Here is a 23,447-nt window from a genome sequence, read left to right on the forward strand (position 1 = left end):
ATTTAGTAGATTTATTTTGCTAAATGGTTTTTAATGATTTTAAACCAACTGTGTTATTTTCGAATATAATTGTCTTTTGTAACAGATAAATACGTTTAACTGGTATAAACTGTGCTTCCTATTTAATTTTATTTATTATCTACCGTCTATTTATTTTGTCATAAGCTCGGCGTAATGATTTATTTTCACAAACATTACTGTAATTGTGATTTAGTCATGACGTTTTCAATTTTGTAACCAATAAAACAAAATATATATAGATTGTAAAATGTAACAAATATTTGTTTAATTTTTATAGTGCGTCCAGACTAGTAAAAGCTCGCCGACTTTTTCTTTGTAGCTTTGTGCGGTACATTTTAATTATGAAAAGTCCAGCAGGGCTACCTTAATAATATTATTCAAGGGAAAGTTTTAATTTAAAACACGTTGCTATGAGAAGCGTGTTTTAAAATAGTGTTTATAATATAGGATTCAGATATTGAAAGGAAGGCTTAAAATGTTACAAACAAAAAAATAATATAATGAAAATATAATCATTTTCAATGATCAATTTTAACTGATTTTAACTGAATGATATTTGGAATAAAGAAAGTGCTACTTAAAAATGACATGTGTGTTATATGCGCAAATTTTTCGGGCAACTTTCGTATTGGGCGACGATTTGAGCTGGAATGACTCTTGTGTTGGTTTAAATGTGCGTCTGAAGCATTTTTGTTTGAAAATGGTTGAAAATTGGAGTCGAGGATGGAGTTTGTTTTGGTTGGAAGCGGTCCGTTTGCAATAATTTTTAACTGAAATTCTGATTGATTTGCATGTAGTCGCAGCAATTTAGTTCTGTAAACAGCGTGAGCCGTCTATAGCGTCTCCCCATGTCCACCGCAACCGTAAGCGATAACATGATGGCGATTTGAATGTCGGAATTGAATTACAACCGCATCAAACAGAAAGTATTCATGACCAGATGACATCCGAATTATTTTGATAAAACGGAACAATGAAACGATAAATCACGGATCCACTGAGTCGATTTTCATTGGACATATGTCACTCTGGTGAAATATAGCCGCTACTTGTACCTAGACAGCCCAATTATAAGTTATTTACGTGGTAGTGACGGCGACTGTCGATATTATAATTGATTTAACTTAATTAACAATTACTTTGTTCGTTAATTGGATCATAAGAGGAATACGGGCGAATCCATAGAGATAGCAGGTGGCGCTGACAGGTCTTCTGTGGCTCAGGTATCTAGATCCGTAATAGCTTCGTTATCTGGCCGACACGAGGGAGGGTGGGGTAAGTTGGGGCCACTGGATAGATAGATGGGCCTGCGGCCTGCTATGCACCATGCATTTCACTACATTAACCACTAAGCAGCATGTACAACACTAACGACATACATTACACCCCTGTTTACAGCCTACCTGGTAGCCCCAACCCTCCCTCCCAATTTCATCAAGACACTTGTTTCAAACAAATTTAACTCGGAACGAGTTTGATTTGTCATTTTCAACTCCCAAGTTAAAAACTTGACTAATGAACATCTTGAGAGGTCTCATCTCTCTAACAAACAAAATCGTTTTATCTTGTATATTAATTCTGGGCCCGACCGACTGAGTGAAAGTTTTATTTAGCGTCACTGCAGATGGCGGCGATTCGACCGACTAATCGACGGCACCTGGGATATCCCAAAGGTCTGCAGTTTGACCCTCTGAGAATTGTACTATCAGAGACTCCTTAGTGTGGTCTTCACAAGCCCAGAGACCGATATATCATTTGTTATTTCTTTTTCACCCCGATTCGGACTATTTATCACAATAAGCTTTCGGATTGTGATTAATTACCTGGATTTTATTAATTTTTTTCTACGATTAACAGAATGAGAAACTTTTAATTTACAACAAGGGAGGCCAATATAAATCAAAGTTTGCATATCCAACAGCCCTCGACTCGAGACATTTATTAAATAATTTCAAACTTTTCCCAAATGTATCTAATTTCAGTTACTGGTGTCTCGGTTATTACGCCACTGATTTGTTAAACAGTGTTTTAAATTTGAATAGATTTCTATTGAGGTTTTTGGTTGTAGTGGCATTTTTTAATTTATTAATGCCGGATGACTTAAAAACTGTGATTCCTGTCGTCAGATAAGTCACAAGCCAAAATCATTCTGGTTACTGATTTATTTCCTGGTTACGATTTAACCGCCGTTGAAACTTGGCCGAAAAATTATCACTTTTTTTCAGAGTAACTCAACCGTGTCCGTGTTTTTTAACTTAATTTTCTACAACATGTAATTTAGGTTTGGTCGATTTGTAATTATTTTGTACAAAATATGAATGCTGTGGATGTTGAATTATTATTAACAAAAAAAATGACCCTGAAATTTAACCCAGTCCTTTAATATCAAAACTTTAAACTAAATTTTAACTTACTTCTGACTGGTAATCGCTGTTGGACGTCATATCAGATGGCCCCATATAACAAACTTGCAGTAATGTCAGTAACTTAGTGTTGTCAATATATTTTTTGACAGAATATTTCATAGTCACCCGGTATTTCAGTAATGATTAATAAAGCTAATAAGACAGCACAATAGTTTATGAAACATTTTTTTATTTAATGCCAGATAAATAAATGACAATTTACATATCATGGTAACATCATATTGTCACGGTATTAAGAGCCGATTTACAGAAAGCGAATTAAATTTGTGAAATAAAAGTTAATTGCAATTAAATGTTTTGTACACTAGTTTAAAAACTGGTTTTGAATAACACAAAATAAAATTAAAACAGGTCCTACAGAGAATACAATAATTGACCCGGCGCATCCACCAAAATTAGTCTAAACTTTTACAAAGAATTTTTGCTTATGCAAACTATTCAAAAATGGTTGTGTATTAATTTATCACTAAAATATAATTGTAACGTTTTAGCTTAGTTTACTTTGTAAATGTTGCCACAAGTGATGCGAAACGGCTTTAAACCCAAAAATGACTCAACACCAAGAAGTATGAAAATATAACAGAAGATTTTATAGAAGTGTCATTACTTAGAAACTAGGATAGTCACAGCGGCACAGTGCTTTCGAATTCCATAGCCGACTTGATGAACAGCCATTTTTGAACAGTCTGTATGTTGATTTAGTAGAATTATAATGCTAAATGGTTTTTAATGATTTTAAACCGACCGTGTTATTTTAGAATATAATTGTCTTTTGTGACAAATAAATACGTTCAACTTGTATAAAGTTCACATAAACTGTGATTCCTATTTAATTTTATTTATTATCTACTGTCTATTTATTTTGTCATAAGCTCGGCGTAATAATTTATTTTCACATACATTACTGTAATTGTGATTTAGTCATGACGTTTTCAATTTTGTAACCAATAAAACAAAATACTCGTATATACAAATTGTAAAATGTAACAAATATTTGTTTAATTTTTATAGTGCGTCCAGACTAGTAAAAGCTCGCCGACTTTTTCTTTGTAGCTTTGTGCGGTACATTTTAATTATGAAAATTCCAGCAGGGCTACCTTAATAATATTATTCAAGGGAAAGTTTTAAATCCAGATCATCTGTAGAAACATAAACCTGGAAAAGGAAATTCCGTTTGTGCAGTTTCTAGGGTTAATTCCGGAATCGATTTCATTCCGCAAGCAGATTAGGCCAGGATGAAGCCGTATCAGACGCAGGCCGAAAGATGGAACTCATTTTTACATTATCATGACGTGAAATAGAACGAATCTGCGCAAGGATAAGCGCATTACATTTCAGACACTCGTTTTCAGCGGTGCTTTGCATGTGCCTCTCTTTCCACACCTGGAGCGCCTTTTATTACTTCCAATTAATCTTAATAAGTCAATTTTTTCTTGCGTTTAATAATTGAGGCTCTCTTTTCGCAGTGGCCTGCAATGCAGCCAAGGGCCCAGTAACAGATGAGCTGTCGCAAGCGGCATACGGGGCACCCAGGGAGTTATTCATAAAACAAAACACGTCATGGACGGCTCGACCAAGCACAGGCCATTGTCTCTGGAAGATTGAGTGTACGTGCTTAGTCAGAGGTCCATGTGGAATCACCTCCGGAAAAATCCGGATGGCACTCGACAAAGCCGGAATTATGCGCACAAATACAACTTAATGCCCAAGATATCGGGACGGCGTTTGCCAGCAAACTCAATAAATAATACATTAAAGGACGGACCAGGTAATAAGCACAGAATGGGGTGATGGACGTTAAGCGGTTATTATCTGACATCGACTCTAGATAAATAAATCAGAAACAAATTTAAGAAAAATCAAAACAATCTCTCGTATTTTACCTATTATTAGCCCAAATTTAACTACATAATAAATTTTCGGCATTTGCATTTTCATAATGGAGGGTCCATAACTTTACGACGCCCCTTAAAATATTCGTTACAACATTTCCATTTGTTGTGTTTTGGTTCGATTTATCGCGGCTGTAAAACTTCGCTGTTTTTGTTAAAAATCGTCGAAACAAAATAAACAAAACCACTTTTCCGTTTTGATTCGCCTCCTAATAACCCCACTTATTTTTATTAAACTTTTCGCCGCAAAGTTCACTGATTGGCAAATAAAATTTTATCTCCTTGCGGATTTTACTGTCGGTGAAAAATTTGCCTCACGTAAACTCTAAGAAATAGTGGCGACAAGGAATTTGAGCGCGGCATTCCAGCGCTTGTTTAATTTTCAACCACAATTAAAAGTGACGGGAATGGGCGACGATTAATTGTAAAAATAAATGTTTGTGAATAAATTAGAAGAGGCGTCGCATCGAGTGGGTGTTATAGACAAGCCACTTGGGTTCGGTCGTGGGATTTATTGATTGAATTTTATATCATTTGACGAGTTGTCTTTAGTATCGAGTTCACTAATTTGTTAGGCCATAAGACAATTTGAAGCTTCTCCAGGGAGTGGTCGTTAGGCCAGTCAGTCGATAATAATTCTCACGCACCCATAAATTTTATTCAGTTTTACCGGAAAGTATTGTGGCAATTTGTCTCGTCCAATTTGATACAACCTTGAATTTTTATCTTGTTTGTTTCGTTTTATATCTGCAGTGATTTATTTCCTACAGCAAATTTGTTTCAAAAATGGGCATTGTCTAATAATAATTATTTGTCTGTTTGAAAATTACAATTTGCAGAATGTATTAACCGGAGAGCGCTGTCAGTGCTGTCAATTCAGCGTTTGTTTACTATATACCTACACTGTAGAGATACAAATTAATCTTTCAAAGCGGTGTCAAACGCTAATTAGCTAAATTTGTCGTAAAAAATAATTTTTTCTTTTTGCAGTTCTGTCGGAATTAGACATATGATAAATCTAGGCTTGGTGCAAAAAGAAGAAAAATGGTTATTTTTGAATGACACGCGATTATAAATCATTCTAGAGCAGACATAAGTCATAATATTCATACTCGAGTCACTTCACATATTTAACAATTTTCAGCCATAGCGGCACCATTTGTACAAGAAACTTAAGATTTATGGCGGTTTTAATCGCCTTGACACTGCACCTAAATCGATTCATCCTTTCATAAATCTTGTATATGTTTACCACCGGATTAAGCAATATTTCTGAACGCAACGAGCAGGAAGAGGTCTTCACGTTTACGACCGTCCAACTATTTCTTTAATTATTTCGTGCGGATTTAAGCGTTTTATCGATTCGGCACAAAGGTACACGGATAAACACTTTAATCGTTCCGGAAATATTCGCCAAAAATTGGCCGGATTTAATTCAGTGAAAGCGTGCCCGAGCAAAAAGATCCGATTACAGCCGTTAATTTGTGTAACGAAATCGAGCGAAGCTAATTGGAGGAATAAAAATGTTAGCAATTCGGGGAGTAATTAACAAATCCTCAAATTGACCGGGTAACTCGATCAAGCCCATGTCGATCCGTCATTAAACGCGTGTTAAGATAATAGCGCTTATCTCACAATTATTACACTCGGAATAAACTAGCCGTTAACCTGGAATAAAACGGCTCCACCGGACCTCGGAGATTTAATGCGGTTTACTTTTAAACCATAAAGGTAGAATTACAAGTCTCCACTGAGTTAAGATATTTATGTAAACCGCCCAGTATTGTTGCGGTCCCTACTTCCAGTTTTGTTTCAGATTAAATACGCTCCGGGAGCCATCTTTTGCAATTAAATGGGGCCGAGGGAACGCTTGCAAAATTAGCGTTCTTTCGAAGAAACCCTCAAACAAAGTGTTAGTGAAGTCCACTTGCAATAAGCGGCGAATTATTTAAACTGCATTCGATATAAATTCAATCTAAATTATTAAATACTTTCAAACAATCAAAACGTAACACAAATCAGATTTGAAGCGTGTAAAAACAGGTCGCTGTTGTTTTCAACGCTTTACTCTCCTAAATAACTGTTATTACAACACAGTAACGTTATTAGTGACATTTAAATTTGCATACACTGTGCAATGTGAGCGGTATATTTAGATGTGAGTTTGCGCTATCGCACGAAATTCGTCAAAAGCTAAAAATTTTGCAAATTAAAATAATCGTTCCCCCGATAAGGTTTTAATGGAGGAATGCTTTAATCCTTTTATCGAAATATTTTGGAAGTCGCCATTTCTACCCAATTAAACTGCGTGTCCGGTAAAAATAAATCAACAGAACCTAATTCCGATTCCAATTCCGTTATGCTATTAGAAATATCTTTTAGCATCTGTCACAAATAATCTCTCTCGTGTAAAAAAGACAATGTAACTTTCGACGGTAATAAATCAAGAAGTTGCGCTGAAATGGGACGTTACTGAGCATTGATTTGCTCGGATGGAAATCATTAAATCCGGTTATTGTGACAATTAGAACGTTCTAATAATAATCTTTGTTGAATAGCTATTTCTGTTAATCGTGGAGAGGTATTGATTATCCTATCACTTACGTTAGTAATTAAATTAAAATTGATTTGGCCCAACGGTCGGAGAGTTTGGTTTCGCAGCACAACAAGAAGTATTATTTTTCGTCAAAATTTATTGTTTCCGAAGTTAGCGATTTTTTGATATTTTGTTTGCATTACTATGCAAAACGATAGAAACATGCGGCACAAATTGCTTTAAGAAATCCCGGACTTGCAATATCAGAAATATAAAGTTTTTTATTTTATATTTCCCGGCAAAGATGAGATTTGGTGCCTGTATCGTTTCAGGGTTTGGATTTATCGGCTTACGATTTATACGTATGTTGACAATTGCTTTAGTTTCCATATCTTGTTTCAAATAACATAAACAAGAACAGGCCTACCAATTTCTGGCAATGGTTTATTCGACACTTTGTTCTGTGATAGTTTTCCGGTCAATCTCAGGCCTTGCCTTTTCTCCGGAATTATTCCTCGGGATTTGTCGCAAGCCTCGTAAAAGATTCCTTAGTTTCGTTCGAATAAAAGCCTCCGAGAAAGGTTTTCTAACCGCGCACTTACGCACGCTTGTCTTGTGTGTGAATTACGAAAATATCTTCCAGATATTTGCCGAATCAGTCAGGCTCAGACAACAATTATCACATTTATGTTTTCACAAAACTAAGTTAAAAAAATCTACGTCTATAAATTAGCCAAGCATTCCATAGGAAAATTAAATTACTTTGAACAATTAATTTTGGAACTCAAATTAAACCGTGCTTTTACTTGTAATACTTATTTTCTGTACTACTTTAAAATTGAAAAAGGATTACTGTACGAGCAATACTCTTGAGGTTAAAAAGCTTTTTGTTTTCTTAAGTAGAACAAAGCACTATTTAAAAATAAGTTTTTAGTATTTCATTTACACGCTGATTGTATTGAATTTTTTTGGGTCAAACTAAATGTAGTGTGTTTTGGTATAATAATTATTATAATGCACGTTTGCACTGTCCATTAGCAAGTATAAATAACATCAGCGATATTATAATTTTGCACAAAATAATGGAGTTGCTAAAAATTCAAATGTAATGCATTAAACAAATTCGCCACATTCGCATTTTTTGTAACACAGGTGATTCAAAATTAATCGTACTTCAACAAAAGTTGTCTTTTGAATTTGAAGCTTGCCATTTATTTTGTGGCCATAAGAGTGGGCGATAAAGTGGCTATAAAATTTAAATAAAATGTGAGGAACATATAAACGGAACCGCTCCATAATTTGATGGCGTGTTGTTCGCTTTGATGTACAATCCAGAGAATATCAATTATTTTTGATTTCTGCTCTCCGATTTACTTTTCGGGTCCCTCCTGTGCGATTAACTTGTTGACAATAAAGCAATTTTTGCGATTGGCTCTGGTTCCTGGGGGTGCGTTGACCGTTCTCCTCTGTGGTCCCTTTGTGCTTTCCCGTGTTGATTTTTATTTTAATAGAAGTAGGCAGGAAGTTAGCAGGAACAATTGCAGCGGATAAAACAAACCGCCGCCGAGTTGGTGGCAGGAACGCAACACAAAACCACACCTCGGGCGGCTGTCCTGCAGCGGCATTAATTACAACAGAGAGATCTCGGAAATGAATGTCGTGGCTTCCTTTATCTCAGTCGGGTGTTATTGTATTGCGTCTGGAAAGCTGGGAAAGTGGTGGCGTTTCACTCTCGGGATGTTTACGCGGCCGCAGTTAGAGGTTGAGAGATTCATGTTAGGCTAATTCCAGACGAGTGAGAGAAGGATCATTTTACCGTGGCGTTCCCGTTTATTGCTTGTTAAGGGTGCTATTCTAACCTCTCACTTGTTTGGCTGCCGCTTTACTACACGGGCTCCCGAGGGAGAGATTCATTCACTTTCTGCTCGTTTTCATAATAATTGCGAGTGCACTGCACAATCTAATCGAATCGCACCGTTTGGAATTATTTTTATTGAACACTTTTTCTTTATTTTTCACTTATTTTTTGTGTTGGCTTAAGAGGTTGAAGTTCCTGCCCATAATTTTTCCCTTGTCCACAATTGCGAATCTGTGACCAAAAAACGTACTGTGGTCAGATCGATCGCGTGGACGTATTTCGTCCGGCTGGGTCTGTTTCGGGCGCTTCACAATAAGTTTTCCAGACGTTAACTGTTAGTTAGTTGGTAGCATACACAAGTCACAAATCAAGGCGGCCATATTCAGGTTGGAAAGTTTGTGCGCCCGTGGTATTAACTCCCCACACATCAATCACCCCTTGAAAGATAGGAAATGAACAAACCTAACCTGCTCCCGATTTTATATACGAGTTTCATGTACGTCTTTTGTTCCGTCGTTGTTGATTGACTAACACGCACTGACTATCGGAAGCCATCCAACCAAATACCAAACTGATATCTCCGACTTGTTAAGAAGCAGGACGGAACTCTCGAAATACTTGATTTCGAATAGGATCGTTAGTTAAGTTTTGACAGTAATTAATTAGCAGGTTGCGGTACATGTGTCTCCAAATAAAAGGCTACGACAAGGACAAACTCACTCAACTACACCTTGAAATGTTTTACGTCTCCCAGCACTTATTTCGCTTGAATCGATATAATTCGTCGGTTCTGGCACGAAACATGATTTATTTAACTTTAAATGAAACGCACCAAAGACGGATTTTTCATAACCTGCATGTATGCTAATAAGACGGGATGAGATCAGGATCATTATCTGGTGACAGCCTCGATTCAAGTTTGCTCGTGATCGGTTCGACCCTTCTTGCTAGTTATGTTGACAGTCTGACACACCCTTCTAATATAACCGATATTTGACGGCTCCAAGATGTCCTGACGATGGCGTGCTTACTTTCATTTCATTATTTATCATCACAAAAATATGCCACGTTACACAGATAATTTTTTACTTTAGTGTTTATTAGCTGAATTGTGACTTGTGGAGGGCGATAAAATGTAACGCTTTCAGCAGTGGGTGGAACTACAGGATAAGCTACTTGTAAGGCTGAGTTTACACAGGTCAGTTTTTTACCAATTTGCTCTCGGCAGTTTATTTCTGTTGCAGGAAATCGTGACATGCGGAGAGTGGATGCCGTTGTTGTGAATTTATTTTTCTTTTGTTGGACCACATTTTTGTAAATATTCCACATTTCAGTGATTGATCGAATCAGCAAATAAATTGTGTAATCATTAAACAAAGCTCTAATTGATTTTTGCTGTTTTTTATTTTAAAATTCCCTGACCTACTTGCCAATCCATCATGTACTGACGGCCTGGAACAACTCATCTTGACCTATCCAATGTTAAGTTTAATAATCGTTTAATTGAACCTTCATCTGCTTTTTCATTTTGGTTTTCGTTATCAGGACCGAAATCTTTTATTTATAGCGGTCGGTGATTGTAATGTCGAATAGTGGGCATCACTGAAAGTTCGCCGTCTATTTTAGTCCGCCATATCGGAACGGTTTTTTCTTTTATTTTATTGTAAGTGTCAGGAGCATGCGATATCATTTATTTCTGTGCCGGTTTTGCAAAGCCTCTGTTTTATTTAAATCTAGTTTATGGAGAAAATAAATTAATTCCATTTTTATTTGAACAGGAGGAGAGAACAGGAATATTTTTACTGTTCCAGGAAAACACATAGTTCCGGCAAATTGCCGTTACATGCATATGTAACTATAAAGGCAAATGTTTCTTCAAATAATGCAATATAAAAGCCATTTCCTTGCATGTAGAGACAATCTCGCGTTCTATCCCTAAGCCCTCTGGCCCAAGCCTTTATTACAACTCGCATAACGTTGCTATCTTAACATAACGGCGAAATTAACGGCCGATGATTGATAATCGCGCCCATTGCCACACCGAAATTCCTTGCATTTCCCGTCGATGCAATTATCCATATTAAAAATTTTATCGCCGTTATCTTTGTCACAAACAAAGGCTTGCATGCACATGGAAAGTACTAAAGCTAATTAAACTATTTACGCTGCAAAATTCATTCGAGAATTGTAACCAAATAACTTGAGCAAAACACACTCGACATCCAATAATCCCAGAACGGTCAGAAAATGTGACGTTTGATGGAGGCTTTATACACCGAGAATTGAAGATTCAGACGTTGCTTAAGGGCAAAAGACTTTGCTTTGTAGTTGCCGAAACGAAAATAACTCAGAATGTGTTGGTATAACACTTATTTTTCATTTGATGCTTGCTTTTATTGCAAGATTTTATCCACGCCACTGAATACTTTACCAGCGTGGGACACGTGCTAAAGTTAAGGTTTTTCTTACATGGCCAAACTTATAATTAGGCGCGTAATTGCTTTTAAGTAGAGGTAATCGACCATGAAATTAAAATGCTTATTACAAAAAGTTAGTTCCGGAAATCGAAGTTGTGTTTTTATGACACAATAGTTTAAGTGTAAGGCGTGAAAAACGAAGTTATAATAAAATTTTATATCGAAAAAATAGTAAAGAGTACAGAATTGCTAAAAATTGTAAAAACTCTCCCGGCGCATCCACCATTTTTCCATGCAATTATTTGGTAAAAATACAAGTTGTAACAAATTCTCCGGGCATAAATGTGCTTGACAATCATTTAAAATAAGACATCCACTTTGTAAAAGACTTTTTAACATCGTGGCGCTCCTTCCGGAAAGAATGGAATATTAAAACGCTCCATTCTTGCTAAATTCGTAGGTGGGTAGTTACCTGTCAGATTATAAAATATGTAGCGCATTTAACACACTTCACTTGAAAATTTTTAATGTAGAAAACATATTAATTCTTGTGTCAGACGCCTTTAAAAATTTACGATAATATTTATATTTTGAAGTTGGTAGCGCTTATAGCATCATAAATCACCCTATTGTGTGTACGAAATCTTGACGATGATGTGTCGTCTCAATTTTTTAATTTGCATCCGCTTTGGAATCCTTGCCCCGACATAATTACGGATCACCTGTAGAGATGTAATTTGTATAACGGGTGTTGTAAATTACGCAACTCGACCGATTAAGAAGTTTTATATGGAAGTTTGTGTCGCGGTGGAGGCGATGTATATTACGACTCTGACAAAATAACGGATACACTCCGGAACCATAGAGAATAAATACAAAAAGCGACAGGATGTGGAGAAGGAACGGACTAGGTAAACGGAAGAGCAGAAGAATACAAAAAGAATCTCATTGTGTAACGCGGATATCTACCCAGGGGTAACATTATGCAAAATAGGCTGGAAATGCACGGCTTCGTTGCAATGTACGCTTATATTGGGACGATTATGTCAGCTTTTTACCTGAAACGCCATTGTCCGCGAGACGCTACATCTAGTACGAAATCTTTTCATTAAATGCAGTACAACTGTCGTGGATTTCCGTCCCGAAGCGACTTAATTACCTTTTTGGGCCACATGTGTCGGAAAGAGGAACCATAATCGCAAAGGGATTGCGATTTGATCCGTCACTAACGTCGTTAAATATTAAAGCAGTTGGCTGAAACTTTTTATCACAGCAACAAAGTTATTGGTCAAATAAAATACAGCGAAACGTGGACAGTTGGACAAGTTATATGGAGTTTCCTTGTCATATTAGAAGAAAAGAATGGCACCAGAGGCAACAAATCGTTATCGTCACCTCTTAGCTACCGACTTTGGATTTATATTCAAACTTTCACAGTATATCTCGAATTTTAAAAGAACCACCATCCGTCCTCTTCCATTTAATGAAATTACTTACGAACTATTAAAAAGTTGCAGCCATCTCAACTGCACTTCTTTCGGGTAAATATATTTACTTTTGCAGAGGAGTTTTTAGAACTTGCTTATATTTTATTTCGCATTTTGTGCAGCACAATGAAAATGGACCGGAAATGTATGCAAACTAACTTGATGTATACGGCAAAGTTAATTTAAAAAATTTCCTAAATGCGAAATGCAAATTGTGTTTGTTTCACTTAGAAGTAAATGGAGGAAGTAAACATCTTTTTATGCTAAGCTAAGAAATTATCTCCGGCTTTCCCTATTTTCATTACTGAAACCTATTCGCATTTATAGACTTGTGCCAACCTGACACGAAAAACAAACACCTGCAACTATTAATTTCAATTAACTGGAAAAATGACAAAGGGACATTTCTCATTCATTCACAGTCGATCAATACTTTAGTAAATAAAATTGTACGTTTTTGCTTTTTGATAAGTATCGGTTTGACATTAATTATTATTAATTTCCACGGAAGTATTGGACTGAATGTTTTGCTGATATAAAATATATTCCTATTGTTGTGTGACTGCACGCTCTAATTACAAAATCAAACACGATTCATGGAAATTGAAAACAAAATATAGAAGAATGTATTGCAGCAAAAATTGATTGCTTTAAAAAGGATTAAGTAAGTTTATTTTAAATTCAACATGTTGTCAAATGGACGTCCAACAATTTGCTAAATTTTTTACAAATGAATTAATTTGTGAAAGCAATTAAACATTTAAAACAACATTGACTCGGTTTTAGTTTTTTAGTGACGAAGCAAACAAGCATTTCAATAATTTAGAATTAATTTATGTTTTAAATAGCAGTATGTTTCTGGTGAAACTTTTTCCAAACAAGCGAACTGTCGAATTTAAAGCTTTGAATAAATAAAGCTTAGCTTTGTATACAAATGACAAGTAATCGAACAATTGTAAAAACGCCTTACTTACCCGAAATTCCATCATAAGTCCACCATTCCTCCCAGCTCACAGCAGACGTCACTGAAACAGCAAAAAATGCACCAGTTGAGGATTGATTAGTGACAATAATTGATGCATGGCAGAGTTAGTCTTGTGTAAGCCCATATTTTGTCGGCTTTGTTAGGATTACTTCCGACCGCCGCCACGCGTCGTTCGCACAGCTAGGCACGTATCTCATTTTTAATCCGGATTATCTCTCAACTCGTCTGTTTTTTCAAACATTGCTCGTATTTGTCAAGTACCTCGCGAAAGCTGCAATTCCCTCTGACAAATACATGTTTGGCACTAATTGCGACATGTAAAGCAGACAAATTCCGACGTCTTATTGATAAACGTGACAGGATTGGGAGAATTACGCCGAAAAATGTGATGCAGGAAAAAATTCAAGAGCTTGGAGGCGGAGAGCAAACATTCTCACAGATAAGCCGAGACAAACCCTGCCCTTTGTTAAGCAATAATTAGCTACTAGAATTCTTCATTGTGCGAACAAAGGGCGAGCGTTACGTATTTATTGGATTAATTGTAGTGTCGTCGAGACGTCCCTAATGACCACTAGACGCAAGAATTGCTAACGAGATGAAACAAACAACAACGAGTAATGTCCAGGGTTTGTATAAATTATTTTTTAACAAGTACTCAAACTAATAAATTAATAAAACAATCGAAATTTAAAAAAAACTGGAAAAAAGATGGTTAATTAACCGAAGAATTTGTTTAATCAAATCGTTTTAAATTGTTTAACTCTAGGAGCCGCTTACAGAACGCTTTATTCGCAGTTAAATTTTAATCCCCGATTGACTGCACGTTTGTCAATGCAAAATAAATGGCAACTTAAATCGAATTAGTTTATTTCTGGATTAAATTTTATTTTGCTGCCTGTAAACCGATTTTAGGACTTTTAGTTTTCTAGTTCTTTGTTTTAGTCAGAAATTAAAAATTGCTCTATAACCTGAGCTGCTACCTGAAGCAAGTTTGGGTACTAACCTTTTGTGAGATAATTTAAATCAGTTTTTGATTAATTTTTTTATTTTTGTATTAAGCCTAAAAAAATACCAAAAAGCATTTTGCTATTTTAACATTTTTTTTGCTTTTAAACGCCAATTACGGCGAAACTATTGGAAAAATTTGCACTCAGTGACCATAAGGTTGTATAAAATACCAGTAATGCTACCCGTACTGTCTCGTAGAAAAGAAAATTTTTATACGCCGATTACGGCGAAACACGAAGAGCTATTAAAAAAAGTCCGGCATCAAAGTAATCGGCATGTAAAAGTCTATCGGATGCAAAAAGTTTAAATCTAGTTTTCGTGTTTACAATTTTTTTCTAAAGGTAAATGAAACATAGAGTTTTTCGACGGTGAAAAAACTGACTTAGAAACTAGAAATTGCTTTTTAACCTGAGCTGTTATTTGAAGTAACTTTGAGTTCTAACCATTCGATAGATAATTTTAAGCAGTTTTGATAATTTTTTTATTTTTGGCTAAGTCTAAAAAATACCAAAAAATGTTGCAATTTTCACATTTTTACACTGCTTTTGAAAGCCGATTACGGCGAAACCATTAAAGTTAGCTTAAAAAATTTGGACTCACTGAAGTGACCATAAAATACTCGTAATGCTACTCGCACTGCCTCGTAAAAAAACAATTTTCATACGCCGATTACGGCGAAACACGAAGAGCTACTAAAAAAAGTCCGGCATCAAAGTAATCAGCATATAAAAGCCTATTGAATGCAATAGGTTTAAATCTAGTTTTCATGTTTACGTTTTTTTTCTAAACATAAATGGAGAGTAGAGTTTTTTGACAGTGATAATTTGGTGAAAGAACTAGTCTTAGAAATTAGAAATTGCACTGTAAACTGAGCTGTTATCTAAAGCAACTTTGAGTTCTAACCATTCGATATATAATTTTAAGCAGTTTTTAATGTATTTTATTATTTTGGCCTTAATTCTAAAAAAATACAAAAAAATTGCAATTTTTACATTTTTGCACTGCTTTTAAAAGCCGATTACGGCGAAACCATTGCAGCAGCTTAAAAAATTTGGACTCACTAAAGTAACCATAAAATGCCCGTAATGCTACTCGCACTGTCTTGTAAAAAAACAATTTTCATATGCCGATTACGGCAAAACACGAAGAGCTACTAAAAGAAGTCCGGCATCAAAGTAATCAGCATATAAAAGCCTATTGAATGCAATAGGTTTAAATCTAGTTTTCATGTTTACGATTTTTTTCTAAAGATAAATGAAGCGTAGAGTTTTTCGACAGTGATGATTTTGTAAAAAAACTGGACTTAGAAATTAGAAATTGCTCCGTACGCTGAGCTGTTATGTAGCAACTTTGAGTTCTAACCATTTGATAGATAATTTTAAGCAGTTTTTGATGAATTTTTTATTTTTGCCTTAAGTCTAAAAAAATACCAAACAATTTTGCAATTTTCACATTTTTGCACTGCCTTTAAAAGCCGATTACGGCGAAACTATTGAAGCTAGCTTAAAAAATTCGGACTTACTGAAGTGACCATAAAATACTCGTAATGCTACTTGTACTGTATCGTATAAAAACAATTTTCATACGCCGATTACGGCGAAACACGAAGAGCTACTAAAAATAGTCCGGCATCAAAGTAATCAGCATATAAAAGCCTATTGAATGCAATAGGTTTAAATCTAGTTTTCATGTTTACGTTTTTTTTCTAAACATAAATGGAGAGTAGAGTTTTTTGACAGTGATAATTTGGTGAAAGAACTAGTCTTAGAAATTAGAAATTGCACTGTAAACTGAGCTGTTATCTAAAGCAACTTTGAGTTCTAACCATTCGATATATAATTTTAAGCAGTTTTTAATGTATTTTATTATTTTGGCCTTAATTCTAAAAAAATACAAAAAAAATTGCAATTTTTACATTTTTGCACTGCTTTTAAAAGCCGATTACGGCGAAACCATTGCAGCAGCTTAAAAAATTTGGACTCACTAAAGTAACCATAAAATGCCCGTAATGCTACTCGCACTGTCTTGTAAAAAAACAATTTTCATATGCCGATTACGGCAAAACACGAAGAGCTACTAAAAGAAGTCCGGCATCAAAGTAATCAGCATATAAAAGCCTATTGAATGCAATAGGTTTAAATCTAGTTTACATGTTTACGATTTTTTTCTAAAGATAAATGAAGCGTAGAGTTTTTCGACAGTGATGATTTTGTAAAAAAACTGGACTTAGAAATTAGAAATTGCTCCGTACGCTGAGCTGTTATGTAGCAACTTTGAGTTCTAACCATTTGATAGATAATTTTAAGCAGTTTTTGATGAATTTTTTATTTTTGCCTTAAGTCTAAAAAAATACCAAACAATTTTGCAATTTTCACATTTTTGCACTGCCTTTAAAAGCCGATTACGGCGAAACTATTGAAGCTAGCTTAAAAAATTCGGACTTACTGAAGTGACCATAAAATACTCGTAATGCTACTTGTACTGTATCGTATAAAAACAATTTTCATACGCCGATTACGGTCAAACACGAAGAGCTACTAATAAAAGTCCGGCACCAGAGTAATCGGCATGTAAAAGTCTATCTGATTCAATAGGTTTAAAACTAGTTTTTTTTACAATTTTTCTAAAGATAAATAAAGCGTGGAGTTTTTCGAGAGTGACAATTTGGTGGAAGAACTGGACTTATTAGAAAAGTTCAGTGGAAAAGGGAGCAAAATCGCTTCGGATTTTTTTGGTGTTTTTAATTGGCCGGTAGTGGAGTTCCGTAAGTGAATTGCATAAGGTGAAGTTTGCAGTTTTAATCTATGTCGCTGAGAGCGGTCGAGCAGCTTTTTCGCCGAAATTGGAGAGTTTTAAAAGAGGAAAAAAATCAAATGAACTGTTTTCTGCTTCCTTTGATTCGATCTCATTTCTATTACGCGAGTTTCAACTTCAATCGCTTTTTGTGTATACAAAGTTTGCGTAAAGTCAATCGGCGGGAAATGCGAGACCGGTATTTAATGGGTCCGGAATCGCTGATTATTCACAATCTGATGCCTTTCTGAATCGTGGAGGAATGTGGGCTTATCCAGCTTTTCATTAACCCGACTAGGATTAAATCGAAAAAGTCCACGTCCGTCGTAAATCTGGTGTTTGAAGACGTTACTTTCTATTTCTGCGAAGAGTTGATGATGATATAGTGCGGCGTCGGGAAAGAGTACGCGACGCATTTAGGCGCCTCTTTGGGGACGGTCTCCACCGCAAACCTGCGGCTTCTGAACTCATTCTTTCCTATAAACGGGGTGCCCGAGCATTTTCCCGTCACGTCTTTATTATATCCTTCCCATGGGGCGAACAAAATGTTACATAACTTCTTGTAAAAGTCGAAACCTTCCATCCCGTCGAGAGAGAAGTTCCGTTTTTGTTGATTTTTATTCGGTTTCTCCCGATACGGAGTCGGCCCTTATGTTTCACTTACGCTAATCTCCAGCCGGAAATTTAGGGAAAAATTAGGAAGTAGCCGAGTGCGAACCGCCGAACGCTCGTGTTCGAGCAAGTTTCTTCAATCGTTAACATATTTCTATTTACTTATGCAATCAGTTCGTCCAACTTTGATAAAATCAAGTTTCCTTTAAAAGTAAACCTTAAAATTTAAAACGCGATTCCGCCAGCCACGGTGCTATTTTGATATGCAAATCAGCAACGGTTCTTGTTTATGATAATGCATAACGTGATTATTCATGGCAGAAATCTTGTGTTTTTGCAAGCGTATAAAATATCATTTCGGTACGGCCAGACAGAAGTAGTAAAACAATTCCCGAACGTAGAAACTTGTTTCTTTCGTCTGTTAATAATAAATGGGTTAATTTTTCTAGAGCTTCGCAAATCCGTGGATTTAGCGGCACTGAGCCCCCTAATTTGTAACTTGAGCAGTTTGCAATCTTATCGCGGTCTCTTCGGGGCCCCGAGGCTCACTATTAGTTATTTACCTCCTTTCTTAACGATTGCTGCTGTAATAAGGAATGACGGTGCGCCACTGCCTTGACACCAATCCAATTTACCTCCCTAAGCTCGCCTAATGATAATTACGCCCGATCTTAATTTAATATTTCTCTTGTTTCCGAATTGAATTAAAGGTATTCGTCTTGTTTTCTTTGCCAAAGACACGCCTAATGAATTACCTTTTGTTCCGCAACAACTAGCAAAAATTAAACAAACACCATCCCAAACCGCAATCACAAAACACCCACAAACGCGAACAATAACACAGACATCATGTGGACCTAATTATTGGCTACAATTCATTACTCCTAAACAAAACAAATTAAAAGGTCAACACCCAGCAGCTCCACTATTTGCCAAACACACGCATTTAGCACTGTACAAATTAATTGATTAAAATCTTCATCTTCTGGTAGTTAATAACTTTCGGGGCAAAAATACAGTCAGTAGGTAAAACTCTGCGATTTTCCATCCATCATACCGCAGTTTGAAATAATTGGCACTGTTTCCGTCATTTTTATTGCCACACGTCACACAAGAAATGTTTAATTAACATTCTTCGCTACCTGGAATGGTGGAATAAAATAATGATAAACCCCACCGGAAAAATTCAACAAGAATTTTGACGTGTAGGTCATAAGCTCGACTTTAATAATTTAAAACATAGATGACCCGAAAACATTGCTTCCCAATACAGTAATGGAATATTTTCCCAATAGTGGTTTAGTAACTAAAATCGTTGTTTTTGAAGCATTAGCCGTAATTTTATATGTCAGTGTCTATTTTATGTAGGCCGAATATATCCATCGCGTTGTACATTAACATAACAAATACAAATTTGTTTCATAATGATGTAAATAAGCTAATGTTTTAACAGGATATGTTATTGTTGTTAAGTTTGACCTAAACTAATAACTAGCACGGGTACAGATTTATTTTGCACAACTTGTGGGACAAAAATATGGATTTTTCGGTTTTAGGGATTAAAAGTTTGGTGTGGTCGTTCGGTTCTATCTCGAAACGTTGACCTGTGGATTGTTCCAATATTTGATATCGGTAATGAAGATCGGTGCAGTGTACTCCAGTAAATTATATTTCGTGCCAGCCGCGTATTGTGTCCGTATTTATACGGCAGCTCGGCTAATTTGCACATCTCTGAGGAAAACTGTGACTGTTTCCCATGATGGTATCTAATCATGGACGCACGCACTGCCAGATAGTCATAAATTAGTCGACTTAACGTCAGCAGGAGGCTCAGTTACGTGACCTGATGAGGTTCAGCGTCTCGAAAAAAATATAATTCACTTTGAGGTGTGGACTATTATCAAACCAAGGAGCCGTTTCGACCTCACGTGTCCCAATAATTCCATTAATTTGACGCGATAGTCACGGAGCCCCCGGAAACCAGCGGCTATAAAAAGAACATTAATTTGGGGGGTTTTAACATTGAATTTGAGTTAAATGTAAATAGCCTTGATTGCTTTTTATTTGAGGTTGAAGTTAATAAAATTAAAGTCGAAGCTTATGCGAGTCAGGTAAAAGACTCAGCTCGTTTGCCGGTCACTTTCATTGTAGGTAGAATATCAGGAGGCAATGCAATTAGCTAAGGCCAACTTCAGTCCGACTTTTCCAACAAACTTTCAGTTCGCTTAACTCAACTCCTGAGTCCTGATTTGATATAATTGGAGATATCTGAGGCCCGGAAACTCTTATCGGCTATTCAGAATTCAGATTTTCGCGAAATTTATTGCCGATTTCATAATTAAAATCTTAATTAGTCGACCATTGCTATAACTCTCAGATAACAACTACACAAATGTTTCGCATTTTTTTATTGCGCTTTCTCCCTCCATGTACGGCGTTATTTAGCTACGATATTCCAAGAGCTGGAATAAAACGACAAAAATCTCTAATAAATCAGACCAAAGGGACGTTATCCGGCCCGAAAAACGTCCACTGTTGCGCACTGCAGATTTTTAAGTGGCAATTAAAAGTGTCTGAAACAATTCCGTTAATAAAATCTGCTAACTCTCGGGACATATCGGACTCTCGATGTGTGATACCGAAATGAGAGATGGGACGGATAACGGAGATCAAGAATGCACAAGAGACTTGCCCTGATGTCGCCCTTGAGACCCTCAACGTCTACTTCGGGTCACTTCCAAAATATTGCCGCTGAAATTAATCATTTCACTCTCATCAACGACACTTCGATAAATTACACCCATGTAAAGAACACGAACTTTTGGTTTTCTGTTCGTTTTCTTCGTAGAAAATTGAAAGTTTTTCCTAGGGTTTAAAATTTCACGCGCGTTGTAGGTCAATATCAGCCCCAACTTTCCTTCTACAGATTTAATTTTGATTTTTTGTTTTGGTAAGGCTCCGATCTGATAATCCTGAAAGATTTCGATCTAGTGCATGAAGTGAACTGAGTTAATCCTTGAGGTCGACCCTGAAACGATCGTTGGGTGCTCGGAAAAATATATCCAATCTAAAAATTGTTTGTTTTTTCTCTTCTTTGTACCCTTATTTATTTACGTACTAGAATTATCTATTGGCCTTCAATCAATATATTAGAATCGTAGTAAAAGAAAAATCCAACAAAGCTTTGTGATCTGAAATCGCAATAAGAGCACTTTATAAAGAAACTGATTTCGTCAAACAGCTTTATTTCGTCCGAAATATATTTATAGAATATTTATTACAAGGTATTTGTTATTAATTTCAAGAAACGCTAAATTGGAAACTTTATCGCAGGAACCAAATACTGAAAATTAATAAGGATTAAAGTCTGAAGGACAGTGAATCCAATTAATATCATGTCTACCGAAACATTTGTAATCAATTCGTAACAAACACGTACGAGGCATTTGCCGCATCTGTCAAAATTGATCCTTTCCTGCATGCCAATTACCCGTTTCTGCAAAATTTTTTAGACACACTGTCTCCATGTAAAAAGCTCTATAAACCGTCAAGATGATTAATAAAACTGGAAGAAACATTAAACTTGGCTCATTCTGTGTATATTTTACCCAGCCAGCAGCAATAATAGCCTTTTTATCCCACTTTGGAGCAATAAATTTCTCAGGTTTTTACCTTTTTACTTTGCTCAATTGTACACACTCTCGACCTTTGAAAAAATTTTCAGTCCATGTAGTCCTCAATCAAGCTTAATGCCTCTCTTGCCTGTTTCAGGTTAACTCAGGCCATCCCGGTTTTTGTCTTGACCGGATCAAATAATTTATAATCAGAGTACATATTGCAATGAAAGTGTGATGATATGGCTTGAGGGTGAATGTGCGGCTGCTTGAGAATGTTGCCTTGGCCGCACTTGCGGCACCCTTATAGAGCTTTCAATAATGGAGAAGTCGCAACCGCTAAACCCGCTATACTACTGAACCCCTGTCACGTTTTCAGTGGCTGTTCAGACACCGGCTCTGCGTCATCCCCTTTTGTAATAATATCATAATAATTTAACTCGGGCTAGGTCAATATTTAATTTCCATCTCTCAATTACTTCCACTTTTCGGCATTAATATCCCTCCAAATCTTAATTCGCGAATCACCTCGGATAAAAATCCCGACAGTTTAAAAAATTTATGACACTGAATGGTTTAGTCCCTTTAAAGAAATAAAAAATACGTAGCAGCATTCAAGGCACTCAAGACTCAATGAAAAAATAGCACACGCTAATTGATTTCTCCGTCATTAGATGCCACAACAAGACACGAACAATATGTAAAGTTCATTATTTTCTCCGATATAAACCAACATTATTAAAACTAAAATTACTTTTATACTGAAAGGTTTTTTCAGGTGAGATGTTTGTTTTTCCTTGAGGGGAAGTGAACTCGTAGAGTAGGAAATCGTGCACTCTAGAATCGGATATCGTTAAAACCAAGCATGCATGGCTTGCCCCTTTAGATGGATGTACGCCAAAGGAACTCAAATAAAATACGTCCACAGAAGCAAGATCAATTATTTCACTACTCGACGACTTTACTCAAAGATTCATTAAAACATAACTTTGTCAATAATTCGTACAAAAAGCTGAACCGCTCTTGTTCCAAATTTCAAATTTAGAAAAACCAAACTTATCTTTCCATACGTTTCTTGTCTAAGTGGGCCAGATAAGAAACTTCTCGCTCAACCACCAGAGTGTAAAATATCGAAGAAATCGCAGAAACTTAAATATTTCGATTTTTTTGACTCTGCCAAAAAATCGCCGACACCCACCCAGTGTTGGATTTAATTCAAAGTTGGTGTCGTTTCATCCGTGAAGCGATTAATTAAAAATGTACCGTATTGAACCCGACGAGGGCGAAAAAAATTAATTACGAGCGAATTGATTAAATGTTTAAATTAAGGAAGTTAAATCAAGTGTGCCTTGGCGCATCGCGCCTGGCGTCATGTCGAACTAATGTTTAATAGGGGAGCGCAGTAAATCTCGTGAAAGTATTAGCAATTACTTGCGTTAATTCAGCGTGTAACACCTGGTTTTGCTTAAATTGCAGTTTTCAGGTTCGGCACTTCGCCACCCTTTAATATATTTAACATTAAATATCGAATGTTATGGCCGAATTAGGCGAGCTTTCGAAGCTCCAGACACTTTTACAGCACACGAAATCGCTAAATTAAAGAGTTTAGCGCGAGTGCATTGTGCCAAAGTTGACAGTTTTCACTTTAATTAAATATTTGCGAGTGTAAAGTTATTTGGTTTTGTTTTAAGTAAGAGTAAGATTTCGGAACGCCGGGCACTCGTGCACATCAGAAAGGCATATAAATTAAAATTAATGGTTATTTTATGGTAATTTAAGGATTTAACGCGTGGATGGG

The 23,447-nt window shown here is 36.1% G+C and overlaps 1 protein-coding gene across 1 annotated transcript in view; it reads right to left on the reverse strand.

Annotated features, from left to right (window-relative positions):
* Window positions 1–23,447, reverse strand: part of CARPB (Carbonic anhydrase-related protein B) — a 69,218-nt gene that overhangs the window by 28,932 nt on the left and 16,839 nt on the right. Inside the window, exon 3 of the mRNA XM_008194349.3 lies at window positions 13,612–13,662. Coding sequence (XP_008192571.1) covers window positions 13,612–13,662 — 51 coding nt within the window. The remainder of the gene's footprint in view (window positions 1–13,611; window positions 13,663–23,447) is intronic.

The sequence above is a fragment of the Tribolium castaneum genome, chromosome 9 (genome assembly GCF_031307605.1).
Source record: "Tribolium castaneum strain GA2 chromosome 9, icTriCast1.1, whole genome shotgun sequence".
In the NCBI taxonomy this organism is placed as follows: Eukaryota; Metazoa; Arthropoda; class Insecta; order Coleoptera; family Tenebrionidae; genus Tribolium; species Tribolium castaneum.